This window comes from Triturus cristatus, chromosome 8 (genome assembly GCF_964204655.1).
Source record: "Triturus cristatus chromosome 8, aTriCri1.1, whole genome shotgun sequence".
Classification (NCBI taxonomy): Eukaryota; Metazoa; Chordata; class Amphibia; order Caudata; family Salamandridae; genus Triturus; species Triturus cristatus.
In genome coordinates this window covers 1,101,501,040-1,101,521,685 of record NC_140591.1, presented here as the reverse complement: position 1 = coordinate 1,101,521,685, position 20,646 = coordinate 1,101,501,040, and the positions used below count along the sequence as shown (strand labels likewise).

General features: G+C 42.5%; 1 protein-coding gene across 4 annotated transcripts in view; it reads left to right on the top strand.

The window, feature by feature from the left end:
- The window catches only part of CDKL5 (cyclin dependent kinase like 5), a 1,167,948-nt gene extending 1,148,919 nt beyond the window's left edge, over nucleotides 1-19,029 (top strand). For all 4 annotated transcript variants that reach the window (XM_085622653.1, XM_085622651.1, XM_085622652.1 and 1 more), the window contains one exon: nucleotides 17,814-19,029. In XM_085622653.1, the coding sequence (XP_085478779.1) occupies nucleotides 17,814-18,212 (399 nt within the window). In that variant the 3' untranslated portion in view covers nucleotides 18,213-19,029. The remainder of the gene's footprint in view (nucleotides 1-17,813) is intronic.
- The last annotated feature ends 1,617 nt before the right edge of the window (nucleotides 19,030-20,646 follow it).

Below are 20,646 nucleotides of genomic sequence, written 5' to 3'. Positions count from 1 at the left end.
TTTGCCTCCGAAGCCTCCTGCCTCTCATTGACTGTCATACTTATCCCTCCCGTTGGTCCTATCATGTAAATGTAAATGTACAGATATTTATATAGCGCAAATCACCAACCGGTCTCTTAAGCGCTTGCTTAGGGAACCCGTCCTGGTATTCCCCTGTGAGATAACCCAGCAGGGCATCCACAAGGTGAAAGCCAGGCATCCCGCCGCGAGGGGCCATTGTGGAGATTAAGCAAGCTATTGCCCAGAGTCGCAGAGTGTGAACCCATGAATCGAGTATGCACTGGAGCGAGAATTATCGAGTCCATGGACAATTTATGGACTCAAGACCCAGCCGAGCCGGGAATTAAACCCTGGTCCCGGGCTGACCTCTGCTTCCAGGTCTGCCTACTCTAACCAGTGAGCCACACTTCTCCACATCATCACCACAGAGGCCCAGTAGGTACCTTATTGAATGTTTGGGTGCATGTCTGAATGTATGAATATACATGTGTTTGCACATATGTTCTGTTAATGGATGAGTGCAATTGTGTGCTTGTATGTGCTTGTGAATGGGTGGGTGTGAATGTGCACATATGTGCTTGTGAATAGATGGATGCAAAGATGTGCTGTTGTGCATGCTTGTGAATGTATGGGAGCGAGTATGTGTGCAAATTTGTTCTTGTGAAAGGATGGGTGAGTATGTGTGCATGTGTGTGTTTGTGAATTGATGGGTGTAAATATGTGGGCTTGTGTGTGCTTGTGAATAGATGAGTGTTAGTGTGTGTACTTACGGAAGGGTGGCACTGAGTGTGCATAAGTGTGTCTCACTACTTCTGAAAGTTACCACCTGCCACTGCCCGCAGGCAAGATTCCCCTTAGTCCAGTATATGACTGATGTCTTCCAATACTTTTAGCATTGCTGTTTGAGTGCTGTAGAATTCTCCAAAGACAGCTTGATATGGAGAAAGTATGGCATGTTCATGTATATAATTGTTAATTTGGATAGTGACACACCATGACTTTGCCAACCAAAGGTAGGTTGGATACAGGTCTGTAGTTTTCTAGTTGTTCTGAGTCTGCATTAGGCTTTTTGAGTATAGGTATGACCTGTGTTGTTTCAGCCCGTTAGGAACGATTCCTAGTCGCATTGAGGCATTTATACCTGCTACCCAGTAAGGAGCAAGTAGGTGGAAATTAGTTTTAATTAAATGAAACTGGCTTGTAACTCATCACAATAGTAATGGGTTTATTTTGCATTGTTTTGATTGTATAAGCGAGATATTCTAATTAGGGCTGAGAGAAAGTGTCCCAAGTGGTGGAATTTTTTGAGCAGTAGTCAGGTAGTAGTGATTGTTAAGAAGAGAAGTCTGCTTTTATTTCAGAAATGTTGCTTGTAAAGAAGGATAAGAATTAGTTTTGTTTCACTTGCAAGACATGGGTTGGGTCCATTGTGGACACTGTGTTGTTAATTTTTTATACAATCTGGTGGGATTCTGCACATTCATAATTTGTTCTTGGATGAATGACGATTTGGCCTTATGAATTTCCTTTCAATTTGTAGGCTTTACTGGCCTATTTTTAGGATTGTTTTGACTCTAGGATTTTTTCTTTAGCCAGTTCTTTTCCAAGCACTTGATTTATTACTTGCACTTTAACAACTTTTCATTGAACCAAGGTTTGCTAGGGGTAAATCTAGAGATTTTTCAGTTTTTCCAGAGCCAAAGCATTTTCAAAGTCCTCCATGGTCTTATTGCTGAATCACTGGGTTAATATTGGTATTCTGATTGAATATCTCAGATTTATACAGCAAGCAACCAATTGAGGATTCTTCTGTTAATTGTTTCATGTATGAGAACCTCCTTATAGGTCTGTTTCAGAACGGGACATTGAACTGTAAGGTGGAATGGTCTGACCAGTCTATTTTAATAATGGGTCGACAATAGATCTTTGAGATAGGCATTAAGGTTAGGTGTGAAATTTTCACTTTGTTTTGTGTTGGCAGGGAAGAGAGTCGGAACATTTTATGCATCTTCGAAGTGATTCTAACTTCCAATACGTTTTAAAGTTGGAATTACCCCAGTTGATATTACAATCTGCTACATACATGTTATTTGGAGAAAGCATTTGATTTAGAGAGATTTATTTAGAGAAGTGTTCGATCAAGTTATGAGAGTGTTTAGAGAGCCTATTAATTATATGAAGGTAAAGCATGTAGCTGGAGCCTGTAGAGGTATCCACCTTCAAATTTTGTAGTGAACTCCGATGGTTGGCACTATTACGTCGAACATAGAGGAAACAGTTTCCACAGGAATGTAAGTTTATGTAAATATTGCTACACTGTGGTACACTTTGACATGTGTGGCCCCAAAACATCTAAAATAGTAATATTCAGGGAATATTCATATACATTTAGTGCAGCAAAAGTACCGTTCCCTCTTTGTCCTTTTACTATGAGGGAATTGCAAGTTTTGTGGCCGCCTCAAAAAGACATGTAAAAGTAAATAAACGTTTACTCTTCCCGTACTCATAAATTCGTTCGCAACTCAGTTCCAGAGTGTACATCTTTAATTAACATACTGGCAAATGATAATTTCAGAATACCCAAACAGCTGTATATACTTTCACCAACCCACCAGACACCTACGCTCTGCCTCACTATCACTTGTACACAGAAACCCCAAATCCCCAAAAGCAAAACTGTAAGTCACTCATTCTTCTACATTACACCCAAGACATGGAATGACCTCCCTCAACACATCAGAGCCTCCTCCTCACTAGTTCCGCAAAAAGCTGTAGATCTCGCTCTTCGTATAAGCACCTTGGGGACCATACAGTTACACACCAGCTTGAGTCCCTGGATACCCTCTTGGGTGATTAGTGCACTATACAAATCAACATAACACAGTGGCTTAGAGTTGTACTAAACAGTGGGTTTGGTCCATTGTTAGAAGTACTGCTGACACATTAAAAGATTCTGTTCTTTTTTTAATCTTTCCAGACATATGATCACCCTGATGTTTAGAGGAATGGAATTGCATATTCTTGGAATATTTCCAGATAATTATTGATTTAGCAATCTCTTTTTGAAGGATGGGGTTGCCAATGAGAGGGAGGTGTGTGAAAGCCGTCTGCCAGATAGCACCAGTTGCTGCAAGAGATAGTTTATAGTACTCAAGTGAGTTACTCTGTATGCATTGCACCTGGTTTGAAAGCACTTCTAAGTTTGATCAAGTGCCATTTTAAGGTCATAAGAGTGGGTTAAATGTAATAAAATCTTCAGTCCCGATTGGTAGCCTGACATTTGTATGTAGAAATGCTTTTAAAGGGATTAGATGGCTGTTTTGTGGGGCAGTGAGCAGTAAGTCACTGTAGTCTATTCAAGATAGCGCAAAACAAGTGTCCTAAATTTTGAGGTCCTCATCAAGGAGGTATGATTTGAATTATTTTCAAAGTCTTAGTTGATATTCGGTGTCTTTCACCATAGCATTAATCCAAACGTATAGATTTAGATGTTTGTTGAGTGTTAAGGCCTTGGATTTGGCATTGCTGATTATATGTGGTTTGCAGTCCATCATTTTTAGAATGTTTATCAGGTTTGGATGGGAAAGCTGCAGTGTGGTGTAATTCTGAGTTGAGTGGATTTAAGTTTCAGTTGCTGTACAGCTATCCAAGATTGTATGGTCTCAAGTATCTAGGAGGATGTGAGAATGCCTTCCATCAAGGAAATTTTCAAATAGAGTTGCTTGCCGTCCACATAGATGTGGTTTGAGGTGTAGAGCTGTTTCAGAAGAGAGCTCAGAAGTTCTATGCAGTCATTAAACAGCGTACAGGAGAGTATGGAGTCTTGAGGTATCCTCTGCTGAGGGATTGTGATTGAAGGCAGAGAGGCTGATAGTTTTATTTGTTGGTATCTGTTCACCCGAAATGATTGGAACCAGTTAAGTATAGAGTCTTTGATCCGATTCTTTTTCAGGTATTTTTAGGAGGATGGAGTGGTTGACCTTGTAACAGGCCTCTGATAGTCGAGGAGAACAATCAAGCACGAGCTGCCTTGATCTTGGATAAGTTAGCTATTTTGAGAACTGTTAGAGTGGTTTGCCTCACTGTTTTAAACAGTTTTTTGGGACAGTCTTTCGCTAGCTGTATCTCTGTCCTGATAAACCATACTTTTAATTCAAAGACCCATTTTGTTTTATAAATATTTTTTCTTTTCTGCTGATTTCCAGGATGCTTGCAGAAAGGTTTTGCTTTGTTGGTGTTCAATTTTCCTGAGTGATTTCCTTCCTTTGGGTCTTTTGTGAACCTTTGCGCTTATGTCTTTGTTTTCTGTCTTATCAGTTTTTGAGGCGTTACATCAACCATGGCCTTCTTAATGATGGAAGAATAAGAGGTAGCCAGAGCGGATGCCTCAATTACATCATTTGAGAGACAGGCGGTTTAAGACTTCATTTTCCAGGGATTTCAGGTTAATATACTTATTGTCTCTCACCCAGACCTTCGGTTTCCTATGTTACACTTATACCACAATTTTGTGGTTGTAAATGTGAATTGTAACAGGAAGTTCATCTGACTAATTCACAAGAATGGGAGGTTGCTTGTCTTAATTACACTTTCAGATGAAATGATAAGTTCTAGATTAGAGTCTTTCTGGTGTATAGACATTGATAAGTGCTTAGTGAGGTTATTGTTGCTGAGAAGCGGGGATAGGGATGAAGCTGTCTGGCCTTTGGTGACATCTCTAATGTACATTGAAATTGCACAGGAATATATTTTCAGAGTCTGATATCCTTAGATCAGTTATCATCTGCAATATTTTATCTACAAATAACTAGCTTTAGCCAGGAGGATGGTGGATTGCAGGATCATGGGTGTGTTGCCGTCTTTTATTAATGACATTAAAAAATATTATAGTCACTCCAGACAGAAAGGAGTAATCCTTGCCTTAGTAAATATGAGCATCTGTGATTTAATAGCATAACGTGAAATATGATAAAACCCCTTCCTAACCTAACTTACTGCACAAAATTCCATTCTTGTAGCTAACTTTCAAGTTCAAACCTCCATAAGACAATGTGGTTGAATATTCTCTCAATGCAGTATAAAACTTTAAATCTTTGCTACTGGTTAATAACTTGCTGTCAATCTTGTTTTCCTCTGTCTTCCAGCCTTACTCTCTTTCTAGGCTACCCTTGCTTGTGCATCCCCTGCCCACCACTGCTGCTTTTGGCCATATGCACTATTTATGAAAAAAAGTTGGCTTCTCATCGAGTCACATGGAATCATATTTACAATAAACGATGACTCTCTTTCTAAACAATATATCCTGAGTTGATTTTTTAAAACCACAATGCATTCACATATCCTTTGAATTCCAATTGGTATGTAATACTAAATTGAATAAATGAAACTAACTATAACAACATCCCGATTTCAAACAAAAAGCCTTGAGTCTTTTCTTTTGAATTTTCTTCTGTTGGCAGTATTTTTTTTCCATTTATACTTTAATTTATTAAAACTCTCTATCAAAACTAAGTTATGCAAAAAACATTTTAAAACAGCACATTTACTTTTCTAAACATGTCTATCTTGTTACATTCAACACCCCCCCAGCTTTGATCTTCTAGCTAATTATTGAATTTGCTCATTGGAAGCACTGTCTACCCTTATCTTAATACAATTTCTTTATCCAAGTGTCAGAATAAATTGTCATCATATCTACCTTCATATTGACATTTCGACTAGAGTTAAACTTAATAGCCTTCTTATTTTTGTTTTATTTTACCTATTTGTGGAGAACGCAGTAACTTGTAAAATGTCATGGCCCTAGAGTTCCACTGAAAGAAACAGATACCTAAAAATTACAAATTGTATAACCCAAGTTCACCCTTCAGGAAACACCTACAGGATACAGGTTTCTTCAGAATACCCCTACAATTACGGATCACTTACAAACAATCGTAAATTGTGTAAATAGTACAGTTTCCTCGTCTGGCAATATATCTGTAAAATAAAGGTAGAAAAATCTTCTTTCATATGTCTTGGTAGGGTTTAGTCAGTAAATCATTTAAAGTCGCTGAAAATAATTCCTATCTTTGATCTTTTAATACATATGATATTTTATATAATCCTTCTCCCAGTGGGTGGCCTTCATTTTTACCCTATTTCAGATGTTGAGTTTTTCTTCTGCACATTGCAGTGATATAAATCCATTTCTTTTCAATTTTCCATTTTATTTAAAAATTATCCTGTCCCTTTTGGTCGATATTTGCAAGATAATTAATTAAGTGGTACTTTATGGACGGGTCTGATAAATTCTTATATTTCTCTGGCTATGTCCTCCAATTCTTTAAAAGCATCTGTTGAATGGTGACCTCCTATAAACCAATTGATGGCGCCCACTCACTCTTGTTTTGCTCTCTTTGGCACTCTTATACTTTCTGGCCCCTATCCCTACTTCTGCAGCTTCTGTCCTCCACTGTTGCCATTTAGTCCATCCTTTGCAATCTACCTTCCCCAGAACATTGACATACATATATGCCAACCTACAACATCCCTTATTTATGCATGTCCGAACCCACACCGCTGGGAACCATGTATACTCCTAGATTTAACAGTGCGTATTGTATTTTACAACAGTTTTTACAAATCGGGTCCATGTCTTGAACTTAGAGTATGCTGCATTATGGAAGCCAGTAATTGCTGTGGTACGTGGTAAAATATGATGGAAAAGTTTGATATCTAATAATACCCATGCATCTTGGTTTTGGATTTAGTTAAATATTTTCATAGTTGTTTGCGGTAATCCTTTTTAGACTCTAGCTGTTGTTTTGATTAGAAATAATGGTTGGAAGTATGAATTTTGTGCATTGGGCCATTTATACTTTATCCTAAAGAGGAAGATACTATTATTGGCACTGTATTCGTTAGGGATCAGATCATAACAGTGAGTCAAAAGTAACCCACAAGTGAATCAGCAAGATGGCAGCTCAGTGGGTCCTTTTCTGATATATTTTTTAATTTCTAAACGGTGTGAAATCAAGCTAGTACATAGGCAATATATTTTAAATATACTCGTTGTTGTCTGTGAGGCACGAGAATCGTTGGAACCGTGATGCAGAGCAGTAAAGTTCCGTGACTGAATTCAATACAGCTCTGCATGGGTGGCAAAGAGAAAAGACCATGAGGTTGACAAGGATATGGGGGTGGAGAAGAGGCCCAGGTTTGTGGGAGTCCTTAGCGGTCCCATAATACTCCTTTAGTTGGTTTAGCAGCCAAAACTAGGAACCTGCAGGAGAGAAGACAGAAGTGCAGATGAATGTAAATGGGTACTTACTGTGTGACACAAGTGGAAGAGCTACTGAGTAGCGATGTGCCCCTCAGTGAGGAGCCTAACGATGTGAAGCATCGTTGTAGGTCCTGACTTCTAGTCTGATGTACATAGTCTTTTGTACTGACAGGAGAGGCCTTGATTAGGTGTGAAGAAAGACCAGACTGGAACTGAATTAGCAAACTGCTGAATAAGGGCTGTCTTTGTCACAGAGCTGAGATCTTATAATCCCTAGTTTAAGCTTTTCCCAGCATTGCTTCAAATTGTATGTTAAAGCAACAATTGAAGAATAGGAGCATGATACCACTCTAGGGAGGGTCGCATGACTACATTTGAATGTGGGAAAAGCCACCTATTATCAATGAGATCAACTGATGCATTTCCACTGGTAAGGAAAGAGCTCTAATGAGGGACTTATTGAGTAGAATGAAGGTGACGCAGGGTGATTACATGCTGGAAATTAGTGACTTATATTATACAGTGGTTTGAGCTGGAGTCCCCCTGTGGGTGATGTGAAATTGCATAGCAGTGACATACTCTGATGGAGCGATAAACCAGTCCGTGCCACAGGCAGCCAAAACCTCTAAGCAAAGGAAGATATATACTTTTGTTCACAGTGAGGAAGCACCTAATCGAGCCCAAAGGTGGTTGAAATGGTGAGAAAAGATGGGAGATGTTAAAGGAGGTCTCCCCTTACGGAAAATGCCCTCTAAGCAAGTTTAGCCAACGTAAAGAAGGACTTCGATAAATGACTCTTAGAGGGCCTTGTTAAACTCTGAGTGGCATATACAGGGTCTGAGCTCCAAGGTAGAAGCTGCAGAGCAAATGACCCAATCTATGTCTGATACTGTTCAGGTAATGACAACCACTTGCTGGAAACCCAAGTTAAGTGTCTTGCCAAGAAGTGTAGTGATTTTGAAAACCGGTCCAAGAGGGAAAATATCAGGATTCAAAGTCTGGATCCCCATGATACGAGTTAGAAAGAGTACAATATGTGAGGATGAAGTGACTGATTGACCAAAGGACATAGTGGCAAAGCTCAATTCTTATCCAGGGACAAAAACAGATACTTAAAGCAGATTGGTCGTGGGTGTACATACAGTTCAGGGGTATGCAGATGACACTCTTCCGGGACTTGGCAGTGATATCCTTGTCGAAAAGAAGGTACTATCTTTTGGAAGTGAGGGAAGTTAACAAAGAGCAAGTACCATAACTGTTACATATTCCCTGACGGTCTTCTTTATAAATGGAAGTGGGAACATTAGAAGAAGCCAAAAAAGTTCTGGATATTCCTGACAAGGATGGGGACGATTATGAGCACAACTCCAGGAAGCACCAAGGGGAGAAGTGACGAGGGACTAATGGACAAAGGCAAGGAGGAACTAGATCTAACCCATGTACTGGTGAAAAGACCACGTAAGAAAGGAAGTATATTGACCTGGATCAACTTTGAAGAGATAATCCTTTATGGAGCTGGTTTTTAAATCTCTAGTGGGCAGACATTTAATAGCACCTCTGATGTGAAATGTTGCGCAGGATCCTCATGATTTTTCTGCAGCTAAATCTGTGTCAATAGCCATATTTTCAATTAATTTCCTTTTCTCCTACTAAATCTTCTGATGGGGTGACAGGAATGGGAATACAGATTTTCAACACTAGGAAATTCCCAATGGCACTTTCTGTAGGACTGGTCTGGGGGGCATCTTCTTAGTAGAAGTATGGCAAGACAAGATTACTCTATCTTTACTTTCTCTGTTACTATATACCATAATGTTAGTGGGTGTAGTTGAAGTTTTAAATGTGTGAGGAAGGGATAGAGGCGTACACACCTATTTAATGCACAGGTGGGACAGTCAGCGAATTGACTTCTTGTTACATAAGATTTGTTTAAGTTAATATTGGTGAATGTGATTGGTTTCAACTCACCGAATAAATGTCAGCGTCCCTGGCACTGTTCTCATGCTCCTAACTCGAGAGGGGGAGATCAAAGGAAAATGAAGCATTATGGTATGCATCACCCAGAATTCGCCCTCACATTTACCACTACTCAATTATCTATGCCTCTAACATGACTTACATTAATGATACAATATACTCATTTAGTCACTTGATAGAGGCCAAGCTAATACTCTGAAAGGATTTTTATTTGGTTTGGGATGTTGGCCACAGTATGTCTAATCCTCAAGGACAAGCAACAAAGACATCAAGCCATAACCTGAGGAAGGTGATAGGGACTTAGGGCACCAACATGCTTCTCAGAGGGACTATTCTTACTTTTTTGGTACATAGAAAATATCCATGTGTTGATTATTTTGAGTCATAAAAACAAAAAAGACTCTTGGACACTCTTCAGTGTTGTGAAAGCATTCAGGGTTGTAAGAAAACGGATTGAGATGGTGCACTCTGCAGGAATAAAGGTAGCTGTAAGAATATTGAAGATAACAACAACCTGGATCAATAAAGGAATAACTCAGGAATTTCAAAGTTTCTAACAAATGAGATGGAATCAAGTAGACAAAAGACGGAGAAATTCCAAACTGTACTGTAAGTTCGAGATAAATGAGCTGCTGTCCTCATCTGTGAAATTAATGGTAAGTGTAACGTATTCCTATGTTTTGTCAAAGGTATTTTTATTGAAGTTTTTCAACATACATCTGGGAAGAATACCACCATGGCATCCCACGCAGGGGAGCAGTACAATTAAACAAGGAATAAACGCTGATTAGCATACAATGCACAATGTGAAACCAACTCCTATCTAGCGGGTAGCACAATTGAAAATTACAGTTTCTGATAGTATTGGAGTCTGGGGCAAAGTTCAAGGAGCAGAGAATATGAGCAGGCAAGTCTATAGGTGATGTTTCTGCTTCCAGCGATGGCAAGTTCCTTGCACCTTCCAACTGGAAGATGTTGCATCGGATGAATACACTGTACCTACAATCGTGTCCCCAACCATGGACAACTTAAATGAAATAAACCCTACCCTATACCCACCCACCACCCTCCCCGTGGTGACGGCAGCATTTGCGAAATAAGTCCCTTATGGCACTAGAATTCGGATCAAAATTGGAAGAGGTGCAGGGTTCTAATGGTAGAAGGACAAACAGCCGAAGGAAGACCTCGTGACAGAAAGGCGACCAGGGGGCCCCATTTAAATTCAAAATTCTTGTAATCATCCCTGAAAATATCAGACATGCGCTCTAGACTAAGCAGTCGCCAGAGGCGAGAGTGCTAGAGAGAGATAGCCGGCACCTCCTTCCTCTTCCAAGCGGCTGCCAGAGTAATCTTAGCTGCTCCAATACAAAGCCACATGATCATTTTGTCAGCCCGAATCTGATGTTCCAGGGAGGCATCACGTAGCCCAAAAAAAAACCCTGCCATAGTGGTGGGGATGGGATAGCCCAGCATGTCTTTTAAATGTGCCAGGATTTCTTCCCAGAAGGGACGGATAGTTGGGCAGTCCCACCAAATGTGTTGAAAGTCCCCAAGTAGTCCGCACCCTCTCCAGCATCTATCAGAAGTGGTGGGGAAGAGCTGACTGAGCTTGGACGGGTGCAGGTACCAGTCCATCATAGTCTTCAACTGTGCCTCCCTGAGCTCCAAGGAGTGGTTGAATCGTGTAATGTCAGACCACAGATGCGACCATTCCTCATCTGAAATAGAGCGTTGTATCAAACTTTCCCACATGGACATATAGCGTGGTCGCGGGGATAGCGTAGTTTTGAGTAGGAAGCTATAAATAAAGGAAATCGCCTTCATGGAAGTGGTCTTGGTAAGAAAAGCTTCAAATTTTGTAAGGGGTCGGGTAGCGGCCTCCCGCACCTTAGGAGTGAGGGCCCAGTGCATCAATTGGGTATAGTGGTACCTTTCTGTATTTCCTACGTCAAAATCCCGCTTGCAGGCGTCAAAAGTGAGGGGATCAAAATTATGAAATAAGTGCGTCAGTGCTAGGCAACCTCCTCTCCTCCAGGCGTCAATGGGTCCCTCATATAAGGCCGGGGGGAATTCTGGATTGAAGTGGAGCGGCGTAAATGGCGAGGGGAACGAAGTCCATCTATCGTCTCGCGTAACTGAGTCCCAGACTCTTACGGTGGTGCGTGTGGGGGTGCTAATGTACGTATTCTTAGGTCTGTCCTGTTTGGGGCGCCAAACCAAGTCCCAAACAGTCCTCCCTGTCACGCTGCGGTCCATATATAACCAGTGTTTATCGGATTCCGGTTTAGACCATTCCACCAAGACTCTCAGCTGGGACGCTTTGTAATAGAAGTGCATGTCAGGAAGTCCACCCCTTCCCCCCTCCTCACGGGAGCGGCGAAGCAGGGAGTAGGAGAAACGGGCACGTCCCCCTTGCCAAATGAAGCGGAGTATCATAGTCTTTATTCTTCGAAATAAATCTTCCTCCAGCTCTATAGGTAGGGCCTGAAATAGATAAAGGAGCTTAAGAAGAAGTGTCATTTTTATGGCATGAATGTGGCCCAACCAGGATAGAAACAGAGGTTTCCATTTCAAGAGTTCCGCTTGCACACGTGTAAGGATCAGAGGGAAGTTGGCAGCGTAAAGCCCCTCTATTTTCAGCGTCAGTTGAACCCCCAGGTATTGAATGGAAGATGTGGCCCAAGGTAAAGGGGTAAGGGATTGGAGTCTGATAACCTCTGAAGGTGGGAGAGTCAGATTGAGTATATATGATTTGTCTAAGTTGATTTTAAACCCTGCCACCGCTTCAAAGCGTTACAGTTCAGTTTGGAGATGCGGAAGGGACGTAGCAGGCTCGGAGAGGGACATAAGCATGTCATCCGCAAACAAGGAGATTTTATGTTGTTCCCCCGTGAAATGTAGTCCCCGGATCCCCGGGTTGGCCCTTATCACTAACGCTAATGGTTCTATACTGAGAGCGAAAAGTAAAGGTGAAAGGGGGCAACCCTGACGGGTGCCACTTGAGTGGGCAAAGGAAGAGGATTGTACCCCGTTAACCACCACCCTAGAGCGGGGGAGGAGATAATTAGCCCTAATCATGTTAAGAAATTTGGAAGAAAAGCCGAATGCTGTAAGGGTATGGAATAAGAACAGCCAGTCAACCCTATCAAAGGCTTTCTCGGCATCTAATCCGACTAAAACCGCAGGTATCTGGCGTATGTTGGCCTTTTGTATCAGGTTTATGATTCGGCGCGTTTTGTCATGTGTCTGACGGCCTTTGATAAACCCCGACTGGTCGGGGTGGATGAGGTCGGGCATAAGATCATTTAGTCGCTTGGCTATAATAGAGGAGTAGAGTTTTGCGTCCAGATTAAGTCGGGCAATTGGTCTATATGAGGCGCATCGCTGGGGGTCCTTCCCTGATTTAGGTATCACCGAGATTACAGCTTCAGCCATAGTGCCGGAGGTCGTACCATCTGCCGCCATCCGGTTAAAGAGACGAGCAAGATGTGGGCTAATGTCAGGGGCAAATGTCTTATAGAAGAGGGCAGTGAAGCCATCCGGACCGGGAGCCTTGTGGGGCTTTAAGGCTTTAATGGCGGAGGTAACGTCAGCCACAGTAATAGGGGCAGTAAGTAGGTCATTCCATTCTGCAGAAACCTGTGGTAAGTTCAGTGACTGGAGGTATGCCCGTTGGGCCTCCGGGTCCAGTGCCTCCCCAACGTACTGGTTGGCATAAAAGGAGCCAAAGATCTCAGCTTTTTCCTCGTCTCTATGTGTAACCGCCCCCGCAGGTCCCCTAATACCTCCTATGTATTCCTTCTCCCGCTTGTTTTTTAGCTGCCTAGCGACATGTTTGCCAATTTAGTTACCTTGAGTGTAGGACAGATGTCGTAGTTTAAGAAGCGTGAACTCAGCCCTATTATTGTAAGTAGCCCGAAGTTTACCTCGGAGTGCCGTTACGTTGCGCAGGGTTTGCCTTGCAGGGTTTAATTTGTGGACGTGCTCAAGGTTAGATAGCTCAGTTTCCAATTGCTCCCGTTCACTAGCGCGTTGCCTGTTAAGAGACGCATTAAGGGCGATACATTCCCCCCGAACCACAGCCTTAAGGGTGTCCCAATTGGTGTATTCCGACGTGTCTTCCGGGCCATTGATAGCAAATAATTCAGTAATAGTTTCTCCTAATTTGGTGCAGGACTCCTTATCCCGGGCAAGTGATAGTGGGAAATACCACCTGGGGGAAGTCGGAGCGTCCCCGCTCCAAGTGAGATTAATAGTAAAGAGACTATGATCTGAAACGGATAGGGGGAAAATCCTGGCGTCCTGTAGGGCCCCCTGTAGGGATTGACTAATAAAGATGTAGTCGAGCCGAGAGTATGTACGGTGGACATGCGAATAGAACGTGTAATCTCGGGTCTGCGGATAGAGAGTGCACCAAGTGTCAAGAAGGCCCATGTCATGTAGGCGTTGCTGTGTGTCCATAGTGAAGGAGCCCGTGTCCGAGCAGTGTGCATGCGTACTGTCCAGGTCTTTCTGCCATATTAAGTTGAAGTCGCCCATAGAGTTAGTGGACCCTCTGCAAAGTCCATTAGTTTCCCCAGCAATGTATGTAAGAAGACCGTCTGACCAGCATTCGGGGCATATACTGCCACGAAAGTGCAAAGCCTCCCCCTTAGGTGCCCTTTAATCATAACCCAGCGACCATCTCTATCTCTCTGAACGCCCAGAGGCTGGAATTGCATAGAAGAGCAGAACATAATAGCAACCCCTCTGTGTTTCGTGTGAGCCGACGATCTGTAAATTAGTGGAAACTGTTTGTGTCTGAGGCGCATGTCTTCTGCTCTAGCTAAATGTGTCTCTTGTAAAGCTAGTATGTCGAGGTGATGGTCAATAATGTATTTCCACACTCTTTGGCGTTTTTGGGGGGAGTTAAGACCTTTGACGTTCCAAGTTCCTATGGTAATCGGCATCATGTCAAAAGGAGAAAACTACAGATCTCATTGAATGCTAGAGACCCCCTCGGTACCCCAATCCCAGAATGACCTCCAGTGTTCCAGCAGGGCCCAAACCCGTCACGCGTGCCATTCCAGATGCCCAAAAGAACCCTTAATAGCAATAGATAAAAAGGCGTCACCACAACCCTCCCACACCCACCCTCTAACCCCTAAAAAATGCAAGTAAACATTAACAGTGAAACAGTATGAAATCACCGCAGTGTGGGCCCCCTATATAAGTAAGAGGACCCCGCAGGGACCGGGGGGGACAACAGGTCCGAGGGCCCCGTCCACGCCCGTCCCGCAATGTATTGAACTAAGACCTGTTCGTGCGGCTCAGTATCTCACTGCAATACAGATCGATACATAGGAGAATGAACTTGACAGGTTGTTAGCAATGATAGGTAGAACAATCAACATCAACCTACAACACCTTATAGAACTAGGAGCGGTTATACCTCGACTTTCAAATCTACGAAATATATAGAAGGTAACAGTATTAATCATAATGGGGCTGCCCACCAGGGCCATGTCACCTCTTTAAATTGAACAAGTAACCGCAGGATTGTATTCACGAGCAACTGTGGAAGCAAAGAAGGATCACACCCAGGAGAAGCATATCCCTGCTGGAACCCACTGGGCACCACTGGAAAATCAGGCACTGGAGCAGGTCCGCCGGGGCAACGCAAAAACAATCTCACCATGTAGATCGGAGGTAGTCATCTGCGTCCCCTATGCGACCCCTCTGACCATGCTGAAGCAGACTGGGAGCCTCGGTTAGGTTCACCAGGTGCACTTTGGGAAAGGCCAGCCCCCGCGGAGGGGAGACCCAGCAGATCGAGGCCTTACTGTAAGTCGGTAATGTGGCGTCGTTTATTCTGGAATTCAAAGCTAAGCCCAAAGGGGTAGGTCCATCTATACTTGATCTTATCATCCCGCAGTTTAGTGGTGACAGGGCGGTACTGTTGCCTCCGCGCCAGCGTAGACGGTGCCACATCCTGGTAGACGGTGCAGGAGTGTCCCTGAAATGAAACTGAGTCCTTCATCCTTGCTGCCTGTAGCACCGCGTCCTTGACTCTGTAAGAATGGAATTTCGCCAGGATGTCACATGGTCTTTTCTTTTCGCCAGGTAAGAGGGATCCCACTCGATGAACTCTGTCCAGCTTATTTTTAATAGACTGTGGGGCCAAGATCTCCGAGAAGAGGCCCACCATGAAAGCCTCCAGGTCAGGCCCCTCCACGCCATCCTCTAAATCCCAAACTCGTATGTTCCCGCGTCGCGCTCTGTTTTCGAGGTCCTCTGCCCTGAGCTGCGCCTGGGACAGTTGTTCCTTGAGTTTTCTCACATCGTCCCGCAGCTCGTTTGAAAATTGTTCCCGTTCCTGGTGTTGTTTCTCAAGGTCAAGGACCCTGGTGCCCACAGAATCCACATCCTTCTGCAGAGACGACAAGCGCTCCGACAGATCCGAATGGAGTTGCTCCATTGAAGATTTGTTGTCTTGACTGATATCACTGCGGAGTTCAGCTTTAAAGTCCTTGAACATATTTAGGAGATCCGCTTTTTTAAGGGCCATTACTGCCACGTTGGCGTCCCCTCGAGGCGCATATCGCTTGTCGGAGGTCAAGAAGAAATCTGAGACCCTGTTCGGAGTCCTGCCCGTCGGTTTCTTAGGCGGCATAGGGATCAGGACCCCAGATTCATGTGGAAGCAATATGAGTAGTAGGCATGCGTAGGGTCCTGATTAAGGCGCCACAGTGTGATGCTCTGGATTGGGAAGCCCCGCCATGTGTGGACAGTGATGGATCCGCAAGACGACCGGTCAGTTGTCTAGTGCTCAGTAGCAGCCCCCGACACACTGAGAGGTCATGGCTCTGGAGGCGAAGATGTCGCAGTGCGCCCCCCAGAAAGTAAAGGGGTGGCAGGGAAGATATGGCATCAGTATGAGCAGGGAGAGGAAGGACTGGGGCCCCCAGTTGCTTATGTTCAATTCAGGTGTGGGCCTGTAGGCGCTGGGTCGTGTTAGCTGTTGAATCCACTGAGCAGTAGAGGGGTATCGGCGAGCTAGCACTGAGGCAGCAGTGAGCCTCAGTGTCTTAGATGTCGAAACCAAGCAGGAGCAGGTGCTCGTAGGGATTCCTTCAAGGTAGTCACTGCATGCACCATGAGGTCTGGGTGGAAGGCGGGTGAGACCGCACGGCAGGCCACAAGTACAGCATTCCATTGTCAGTTAGGGCGGCGCAGCTGCCATTTTAGGGTCAGGCACGCATGGGGGAAGGAGGCTCAGTATGTTGATAAAGCCTCATCAATTGCCGCGGATGACCCCCCGCCACCGCTCACCTTTAGTCCGCTGCCACTCCGCACACTAGGGCACTTGCAGCGATGCATCCAGGATGAAGTCCGCAAGGTCTCCCGCGGCTCCTGGGCTTACGCCTCCATCTTGCACCCGACTGTCAGCACACTCCGAGGGAGCGCGAGGCTAAATAAAATAATCGCCGCAATGTTCAGGTACGCAAATCGCTCCCTACTGCGCACCGCATCTTCCGGCACCGCTGCAATCTGTTTACATTGTTCGTTAGCCACCACAGCCGCCCTTTTTCACTGCGGGAACAGTGCGTGGACCGGGAGCCGAGACGGTCTACGACCGTTCGGCCATCTTGCTATGTTTTATCAGAAAACCACACAACTTCGTTAACTACAGCCCACTTGATACCATCTAAAGCAGAGGAGCGGAAAGGCTGATTCCGACTTACTACACTTGGAAACAAACAGCGTTCTGAAGCACTGAGCATACTGAGTATACTGACTTGAGAAGGTGACTGAATCTGAACTTTGTTATCTTCTTGGGCTCTAGAAAAGTGAGTTGCCTGTCAATTGGAGATTTGTCCAAATCACACTGTAATTATTATGAAGCACATAGAATGTCCAAAATTAGTAAGAATATGTTCTCTTGGGAATACATTTGCCTGAGTTTTTAGGATGGTAAACTGTTTGCAAGGGTAGTTACAAATTGGTCGGTTGTTCAGCTTAGCAGGTTAGTCTAACTTAGCTAACGTCTTTGCCGAGAGTAAAATCCCACCCTTCCTGATTCTGTGAATCAGGTTACACTAGGAAATTTACACTCACAAATGTGTTTTTTGGTTCAGTTTCACAAATGCTTTTAAGATTTCAGCCCAAAATGTCTACTATCTTCAAATCTGTGGAAAACTGAAATGTTGTTACTATATGTTCTCTCTAATACCTAATCTCTAAACAACATCCTACTGACATCACCTAAAGTACCAGTTCATTTTCATCCAAGAAATAGGTACTTTGTCAGCCCATATGGAACCAAAGTTTCCTTGTATTGACACATTTTCTGTTGTTTACAGCCGAAAACCCAGATCTTTCACTATTAACATGTTTCTGCATAGAAAGGTGTTCTGAATAGCCCCCATTACAACTAAGCATGTGGTCCATTAGGACAGAATGATTTGGTGTCATAGAAGCTAAACAGCCAGTGGGGGTTTTCTTTAGAGTTGTATATTATACTGAGCGAATGATGAGTAAAAGTTTGAAAAATCCAAACCATAATCTTTACACACTCGTTTTTGTCTCACAGAGTCAACCTTTGAAATCTCTTCGTAAATTTTTGCACCTCTCTTCTTCAAATCACTCTGTACCGCCTCCTGACCCACGCTTTCAACCGTTGCCAAGCCAACCTCCCAAAAGTAACTACACAGAGGGTCGTATTCACTCCATGGGTCAGACTTCCAGCAGCACCAGCAGTGGCGGCCTTATCCGTCAGCAGGAATCCCAGGCAAAAAGCAGGCAAGGTCTTCAGTTGCCAGGCCAGATGGATACAGTCTGGCATGTATCTCCAGTAAACCGTGGAGCCACAGATGGTAACCCCTATCCAGATCCGCTGGTTTCTAAGACTGGACAGAATGGTCACTCGTTTAACCGAACAAACCGATCACGAATGCCAAATTTAAATGATTTGAAAGAAACAGCTTTGTAACTGCAGAGCTGAGTAATCTTTATATGAGAATGTGAGTAATGGTATTGTATGAGGTGAAGATGGGTAAAGTGTGACCTAATGAACATATTTAGATCCATTTTTTTATTGTGTGCAATATGACTATGTTGGGTTATTTTTGCTACCATCAACAAAGAACAATAGTAAAATAAAATTGGTGGCATGCTGATTAAATGTTTTCAGACAAAAATAATATAAAGTACAGGCAAATGTGCAATTCTAAAGGAAACTATTACTGCTATTAGCTTAGTACACTTAGCTGTATGCTTAGGGAATACCGGTATTGATTAAACACTGGTATGGAATTAAGAAACAGCAGCCGACCATGGGAGACCAATGCCCTTATGCTCATTCTTGCTGCCTATTCAGAATAGTGGGGTCTGTGTGATTCAAGTGTGTCCCTCTGTAAGGGTTTAAATTTTAAATTTATGTCTTAAATTTTGTTTTTTAAGCTTCCATATTTGATAGTTTTTGTAATATTTATTTATGACGAACTAATATTGTACTGTTATGATCATATCTTTTATGTTCCAATGTAAAGTTATTTGGAGCTGTTTAAACATTGTGAAGCAGTGCGACAGCTGAAGTAGTTTCTATACAGACTAACAGTATAAAATTTATATATTGCATCAGGAGTACTTTATTCTATATACATAAATATATATATAAGCTAATTAATTGTTTGTTTTATAAATATACTCATTTAAAAGTATTGTTATGACACTATCTGCCATATTTTTATACATTTGTGATATAAAGTGCAGTATTATACTTCTAATAAAAGGGAGTTAAATTGTGGATATAAGTGTGACTGTAACATTTTGAAGTATTCCTAGTTATTAAACTGAAGTACCACAGGTATTATTGTTGGAAGCAATGTACTCAGAGGAATGTCAAGTGTTGTAATATGCACAATATTGTGAAACTACTATGAATACAGAAAGCCCCATTGCCACAGTGTACAAATATGTTCTATAATTCAGTTGTGTGGGGTTCAGACCAAAGAAATCAGACATGATGTATAAGTGGGATGTCAGAGTTGTAAAAATAATGTGGCATTGCTCTGCAAATCCTGGCACCCATTGTTAGCCATTGTAGATTTGTGCTCTTATTTGGGTACAGTTGACCACTAGTGACAGCCCATTGTATTTTGGACCATCACTGTTCTTTTTGTTGCTTTCTCCAATTGGCACTTCTCTAGAAAAAATTGGAGAAAACTAGAGTAGTGCTCAGTTCCTTTTTCCAACGAGCAGGTATCTCACCTTCTGTAATGGTTCAATTACATACCGCTAAATCATTGTTAAACAGATACAGCCTGATTCTCTAACATAACTTTTACTTCTCAGTGATTTTACTCTTTCGAGTAAGTTTACTACTTTTCGGTATTGGCGAACTGCACTTTTATAGTTACTTACACTTTTGTATGGCTTACACATTTGTAGTATGTCCAGCACTAGACATGGCCAACCACTGGTCTGCAACACTCTCCAATAGAAAATAATGGAGGTCGAGATTTGCTACAAATGTGTGAGTTACTACAAAAGTGCAATTTGAGAATATGGAAAAGTAGTAAACTTACTCAAAAGTTTAGGTTTCTACAAAAGTGCAGTTTGTGAACAGCACTTTGTAGTAAGTTTTATAGTACTACAAAATGCACTTTTTGATCCAGGCCCCCACTCTTTAAACTTAATCTGTAGCGTATGAATGCACAGTTCTATACATCCAAGATTAAAAGCCAGCGAATATCTTGTCTTTAAATTTTTATTTGAGGTTACTATCATTTGAGTACTCTCCCTAGCAGGTATTCATGTCTAAAAAGTATTGAGATAGAGGGGATCTGTTGTGAGATCTACAACTGTAGAGTTTACATGCAGCAGGTTAAAAAGTGTTGATTGGCTTCCAAACTTCCCAAAAATGGCTTTCTGGCCTCCTTCTCAAGTTTTGCATCACTGGTGTAAAGGGAATAGCGTTGATATACCTTTGGAGGGATTGATGCACTGTGTAGGTGTGGCTCAAGAACAACAGGTGTGATCGTTAAAGACACAATTTAACCTCTAAAGAAGGGTTTTCTGCACATGAAACAATATAAGTTGAATATTTTTGCAACCCAATAAAAATCTCTTTATGCCATTAGCATTCTAAATCATATAAAAATTTATCAGTTAGGCACCTTCGGTTCAGCGTGATTACTACTGACTGTTACATGGCACAAATAAAATATTTTTGTTCTATAAAATGTATTTTAAGTGATATGTAACGTAAATTACAAGCTATCTAGTGCCTAGGCACATAATTATCACATTACTGTGAAGGGTTTTATGGACTAGATTCTAGTTTTTGACATACTATAATTTGACCACTCTCTCTGCTGGTTTGGGTGGTGAATGTTGTTGTTTACAACACATTCATGTTGAAA